This window comes from Penaeus monodon, chromosome 37, assembly GCF_015228065.2.
Source record: "Penaeus monodon isolate SGIC_2016 chromosome 37, NSTDA_Pmon_1, whole genome shotgun sequence".
NCBI classification, from domain to species: Eukaryota; Metazoa; Arthropoda; class Malacostraca; order Decapoda; family Penaeidae; genus Penaeus; species Penaeus monodon.
Genome location: NC_051422.1, coordinates 31,731,661 through 31,738,772, shown reverse-complemented (window position 1 = coordinate 31,738,772; position 7,112 = coordinate 31,731,661). Strand labels below are relative to the sequence as shown.

Below are 7,112 nucleotides of genomic sequence, written 5' to 3'. Positions count from 1 at the left end.
TCTTTCATCTATATTTCATAAACATGCACATGTCATACTTAAATCCAAGTTGTTATGTATAGCTGTTGGCCCTCACTCACCCGTCAGATGCAGGTCCCCGCCAGGCAGCAGTTGCGTGAACTGGCCGGAGGTGATGGTCTGGCCTCCTCGCGACCACACGATGGAGGGCGCGGGCTTTCCTCGCCCACGGCAGCCTAGGGTAACGCCCGCCCCTGCGCCCACACGCCAGGTCCGTCCGCCTCCCAGAGCTACGGGTGCGTGTGTCGCTGTGGGCTTGAGCAAAGCTGTGAGTCGAGGTGACGGGTTACCTTCGCCGGCGGCCGTGGTGGCTGTCACCCACACCTGAAGAAAAGGCAGGAAGTGAGGCGCTAAGGCAGAACACTTACTTTTATAAAAATACCTTGTTGTAGACATGGCCATATTGCAAACAAGTAAATTCCATCTAATGCTGTCAGTTAATTGCAGAAAGACATCTGGCCTCACCTCGATTCTTGAGGAAGGGGCAAGGTCCCTGAGCTCCCTCCACGTGGACTCCGAGCCAGCTGCGCCCACGACGTCACGATCCCTCACCTGGATGCAATAAATGACTCGAGACTTTGTCTGATGGCATACATGCATCCTCTTTACCTTCGATTTTATCTTACATTTTGTTTACATTCATCTCTATTTACACCCACTTCCTCATATTCTCGCTTTTGTCAGCCCATTACTAACCTGGTCGTCCTTGACAGAGTATAACGTATAATGAAGGATGTTCCCTGTAGGAGGCTGAGGCGGAACCCATGTTACCAGCACCTTCCTCGGGCCAGTCACCGTCACCTGCACCTTTCCAGGGGCGCCTGGTACTGCAAGAAGACAATTACCTGTTGTTACATTTTGTTTTAATTAATAATTATTCATTCACTCAAGGTCTGGCCGCTACCGGGGTTTTATTTCTGACATTGTGGCTTAAATGGTTATAATTCCGGTAAAATAACTCTAATAAATCAAATTTAAGCTGATACTTTATATTTGTGCTGTAAGGAACAAAGACACCGAAGCATAGTTCATTCATCATATAAAGTTATGAATGTTACGTGCGTTTTCTAAGTGAAAGCTTATCGGCGCGCGAGAATTTGATGAAAGAAACTTGAAAGAGAAAACTTACTATCATCTTCCGTGACGCAGAAAACGGGTTTGTTGGAGGGACTATAGCCAACGTTATTGAAGGCCTTGACCCGCACGCTGATGTTGGTGGCTGGCGGGAGCGAGTCTAGGTTCTTTTCCAGGTTGGTTGTGTTGACTTCCCATTTTGTGCCTGTCGGGAAGAAGAGGATACCAATGTATAACGAATCCAAGTAAGTATCAGTCCGCAACCACGATCTGCTTTTATTTTTAATAGGGAAATTATATAAATTGATACTAGACGTTATAGCATATTGACACTTATCCCGTGAAGAACATACTGTCTGAAGGGTGGTGCGTGTGCGTGGTGGGCGTCGCGACGATCGTATAGCCAGCAACAGGAGTCTGGCTGCAGTGCGTGGGCGGCTGCGACCACCACACCCTCACCACTCCACGCCCAGACCCTCGGCAGGACACTCCAGCAGGAGGACAGGAGGGCGCTGAGAAGGAAAATAAAGAAAGAAGTCATAAAAAATATAAAAAAGCGTATCTACGTAAAAGCCGAATTTGTACAGACATTACTTATAAGGGAAATTTCTGACTGGGCTTGATAAGAAGGCGCAGGAACAGCGGATTTAGATTCTCTAATAAACAATAATCCCCAATCAAGGAGATTTCCACTTCCCAACTAACGTAACTCAACATAACACATCCAGGTTCTACCTTCCCTTTAGTATACAGCACAAGAATCACCCAGTAAAAGCCCCGCCCGCTACCTTCCCCTTTTCACCCACAAACTACGGACCGACCGACGGCCTCTCCCCTCACCGTCATGGCTCGTCGAATCCACGATCCTGGGCGTGGACAGCGGCCCCGGACCCGCGCGCGTGAAGGCCCGCACGGCGACCTCGTACAGGGTGGCCGGGATCAGCCCCCGCACCTGGTACTGCTCGAAGCCGTCGGCGTCTGAGGGAGGCAGGCTCTTAGGAGGACGTAGGAGACCGTGGTTGGATTATGTTTCTTTTTATAAAAGGCATGAAAGGGAAAGCAGAATATACGTATGTACGGGTATATCTATCTATATATATGTATATATATATATCTATATGTATGTCTCTCTCTCTCTCTCTCTCTCTCTCTCTCTCTCTCTCTCTCTCTCTCTCTCTCTATATATATATATATATATATATATATATATATATATATATATATATATATGTATGTATATATATGTATATATATATATATATATATATATATATATATATATATATATATATATATATATATATATATATATATATGTACATATATATATGTATATATATATATATATATATATATATATATATATATATAATGTATATATATATATATATATATATATATATATATATATATATATATATATATATATATATAAATAAATATATGAATGTGTGTGCACTCCACTTAAGGGGTAGGTATCAGCAGTGTTTGACAGAATCGCGAGCGCTGAATGAAAGATCCGTCGTGAGCCCCGAGATCTGCGAAGCGCGAGTGCTACCTTTCGGCACCGAGGCAGGCCTGGTGATGAAGGTGAGGTGGCCCTGCAGGTTCTGGCGGCGGATGGCGATGGTGTAGCCCCTGAGGGTGCCGTGCAGGAGGTTGGGCGACGGGGGGCGCCAGGTCACTATCAGGGATCGAGGTCCTCCTGCAGCCAACCTCACATCTCGTGGTGCCCCCGACGGAGCTGAGGAAGCAAGGGGGACGATCAGAATCACGCTAAAAGCCAATGGTTGTATGAGTTCGCTCTCTCTCTCTCTCTCTCTCTCTCTCTCTCTCTCTCTCTCTCTCTCTCTCTCTCTCTCTCTCTCTCTCTCTCTCTCTCTCTCTCTCGCTCACTCTCACTCTCACTCTCACTCTCACTCTCTCTCTCTCTCTCTCTCTCTCTCTCTCTCTCTCTCACACACACACAAACACACAAACACACTCACCTTCCTCCAGCGTGGTGAAGACGTGCATGTGTGAAGGCTGCGACACCCCCAGGTCGTTGTGCGCCATCAGCCTGACGGCGTAGGCCTGGTAGGGCGTGAGGCCGGAGAGGACATGCGAAGACGCCCACTGGCCCACGCTGACGTTACGCCCATGCACCGCCCACGATTCCTCCTCCGCGGCTGTTCAAGGGTAAGAGCGAGAAGGTATATTGCACCTTTGAAGGCCACTATTTCAACATTTTGAGTTTAATGAGACTGCACACGTACGACAGTGATTTTTTTCAGATGTATTCCAGAAACCCATTACTTTGACAAGTGTGCTGTAATGAGGTTGTGTATGCAGGCTGAGGGCTCCTTCTTAACAGACATTTTACCAATTCACTTAATTCAGAGGGCCTTCACGTATGCTGAGGAGAGCAAAGCCGGACTCAGGAAGCGACCAAAACTCCAGTGCTGACGCTTACCTCGATACTGTATGGTGACGGCAGCTGGCTGAGGCAGAGACCAGGATATCCTTGCTGAGCGGCTTGTCACGTCCGTCACTGACACTCCCGAGGGCGCCGTAGGAGGCTCTGCGACAGGGGAGGAGGAAAAAGCCATATATCTTAGTGTGTGTTGTCTTCTTTGGAAATATAGGGTGTAAGAAGTAGTGCAAATTATCTTATTTTTCCCTTTTTGCTCTTCGTATGCCTGACTCTGTTCGTCAGTCTGTCTCTGTCTGTCTGTCTAACTGTCTGTCTGTCTGTCTGTCGCTATTTTTCTGTCTGCCCCCCCCCCCTCTCTCTCTCTGTCTCTTTCTCTCTTTCTCGCTCTCTCTCTGTCTGTATGTCTGTCTGTCTGTTTTACCTGATCTCTTCCCACTCTCCTGCCCCCCCCTTACTTACTTCTCCTTACTTCCCTCCTCTTTTCTCCCTTCCCCCTCTCTCTCCCTCCCTCCCACCCCATCCCACTCCTCTTCTCCCCTACTCCACCGATCTCCCTATCCTGCCACCCCCCTCCTCCTGTCCTCCGTCCCATCCCCCTGTCCTCCTCCCTCCTCCCTCTCTCCCTCCCTCCTCTCCCTGCCTCATCTCCGTCTCTCTCACCTATGATGGCTATTTCATACATCTGGGCGTGGTGTCCGTGGGGGTTCGTCGCCCGGCACGTGTATTCTCCCGCATCAGCCGCCGTCACCGCCCTGATCTCCAACACCGCCCGCACTAGCCCGCCCGAACTCGATTCGCGCACCAACACTCTGAAAAAAGAAAGAAAGAAAGAAAAGCAAGATAAATAGATAGAATTAAAATGGAGTATCGGCATTTTTTGAGTTCTGATAAAATGGAGTATTAGGATTTAGGATTCTATTGAAGCTCTGCCAAAAACAGTATAAGTTTGGGGTTCTGAAAAAAAATCAAGTATCAGCATTGGATGTTCTGATAAAAGTAGGAGTTTTTGGGATTTCTGATAAAAGGAGTGGGAGGATTTGAAAAAAAAATTAAAATGAGGATCGCAGAATAGTAGAAAGGTTAAGAAAAATCGTATATATATATATATATATATATATATATATATATATATATATATATATATATATATATATATATATATATATATATATATATATATATATATATATATATATATATATTACCAATATGACTATAAATGCGCATAATGATAGGTAACTTAAAAGAATACTATGTGATTATGAAATATATATAGGTTTGCTCTAATAAATACTGTGCGATTTTAGATACATACAGGGTAACTTTAGAAGATAAGATAGTGGCCTCAAATCCTAGGTTCAACTAGATATATGTATTTTACTGACATATTATTTTAATTTTAAAGTGAATCCCAGATAAGCAATTGAAAGCACAGTTTAATTACAATGGATACATGCTTATTGAACAACAAACAAACTATGCATAACATCCCTATCCTTGCTGAAATTAAAGGTTATCTATAACTTATCACCCAGAGAATAAATAACCCTTTAGTATGTATTCCAGAAAAAATGCAAGACTTCTAAAACACGCTTACTCCTCTAAAGTGAAAACCTTTTGATTTTGCTCTAGTCAGTAATTCAAAGTTTGAGTAAAAAAATTATGATTCTTTCTGCATTCAGGTGCAACAATCAGTTAATGAAACGACTTTACTGTTGAACATTAATGAAACGCATTGGCAATTATTAACAGACGGATAATGCTGGCCGTGGAAATGACAATTCCACAAATGGCCATAAGCAGCGTCATGTAAACAAAGCCCGGTCGCCTCCCCAGGGCCTCTCCGCACCACCCACGTTAAGCGACGCCTCTGCTCGTTGACTCACCTGTGCGACGGGGAGACGGGGACGTGGTGACGCAGCCAGGTGAGCTCGAGGGGGTCGTCACCTGTGGCCTCGCACGTCACGGTCACCGTCTGGCCCGCGTGGCCCGTCACACGCCCACGCTCCGTCACCACACGCGCGGGGGCTGAGGGGGCGCCAGAGGCTTAGTGGCGGGAGTCGGGGAATTCTACAAGGACACACACACACACGCACACACACACACACACACACACACACACACACACACACACACACACACACACACACACACACACACACACACACACACACACACACACACATACACACACACACACACACACACACACACACACTCACATACACACATACACACACATACACCTAAACACACACACACACACATACTTACACATAAACACACACAAAGTAGTGCCATTTAACTGTGTACGGAAAAATGGGAACGAATTGGAGTGCGTTATAATAAACGACGTTAAAAAAAGACTAATCCACAGCTAACTTGAAGCTAAACATCACAGCTTTAAGAAAGATCCAGCTGGACACAATGTTCGAGCAAAGCAGTCGTGCAGATAAGAATTCGAAAAGTAGCTTCACAAACAAACTCTGTAATAGCGATGATCATTTAATTTAGAAATTAGCATAAATTACCATGATAATTGGAATATCAGCACTGTTGATGTCACAAGTTTTTGAGCCTTTACTGAGAGGGGGAAAGTACTCCCCAAAAACAAGTAAAATACAAAAACACATTTTACCTTTGGAAGCCCTGCTATTGCCGTCTACCATGAATATTAGAAAACACACCAGAAGGATAAAGGAAAATTGATTCTCCTCCATCCAATAAAATTTTATTGTTATGCACACGGCTGCGTTCCACAACAGATTTCTTTTTTTGGATACCTATGCGTTTCCGCTTTTTATCATATTCGGAGGAAAACTCCTTTACAAATGAAGGGAAACACGCACGCACACGCATGCAGGAGCACACACACACACACACGCACACACGCACACACACACACACACACACACACACACACACACACACACACACACACACACACACACACACACACACACACACACACATATATATATATATATATATATATATATATATATATATATATATATATATATATATATATGTATGTGTGTGTGTGTGTGTGTGTGTGTGTGTGTGTGTGTGTGTGTGTGTGTGTGTGTGTGTGTGTGTGTGTGTGTGTCTGTATATACACACATATACATACATATATATATATATATATATATATATATATATATATATATATATATGTATATATGTATATATATATTTATATATATATATATATATATATATATATATTTATTTATATATACATATATCCATGCATGCGTTCGCGTTATTTGTATCTGAATGAATGCATAAATGTCCCCTTCCAGAGCACTACGGCACAGAAATGGGTCAGCAACTTCAGCTGCAATGTCCTCCAATTTGATTTCCTCTTCACCTTAACGCCCGGCCGTGCGCCGTCGGGACGAGGGGTACGTACCGTGCACGGTGAGCTGCACGACCTTGGACAGGGGCTGGCCCACGTCGTTGGTGGCCTGGCACATGTACCAGCCCGCGTCGGCCGTGTTGGCGGACATGAGGACCAGCGAGCCGTTGGGGGCCTGGGAGGTGCGCACGCCATCGAGGACCACCGCCTGGAAATCCTGCGCCACTTTGCCTGACGGAGGAG

The 7,112-nt window shown here is 44.8% G+C and overlaps 1 protein-coding gene across 1 annotated transcript in view; it reads right to left on the bottom strand.

Annotated features, from left to right (window-relative positions):
- LOC119596268 (Down syndrome cell adhesion molecule-like protein Dscam2) overlaps nt 1-4,530 on the bottom strand; it is a gene marked incomplete at its 3' end in the record, with an annotated part of 8,468 nt that extends 3,938 nt beyond the window's left edge. The window contains 10 exon segments of the mRNA XM_037945432.1: nt 81-342; nt 484-570; nt 715-845; nt 1,148-1,297; nt 1,446-1,604; nt 1,933-2,070; nt 2,651-2,836; nt 3,081-3,260; nt 3,545-3,652; nt 4,166-4,530. Of these exon segments, the coding sequence (XP_037801360.1) occupies nt 81-342; nt 484-570; nt 715-845; nt 1,148-1,297; nt 1,446-1,604; nt 1,933-2,070; nt 2,651-2,836; nt 3,081-3,260; nt 3,545-3,652; nt 4,166-4,379 (1,615 nt within the window).
- Nucleotides 4,531-7,112: the final 2,582 nt, after the last annotated feature.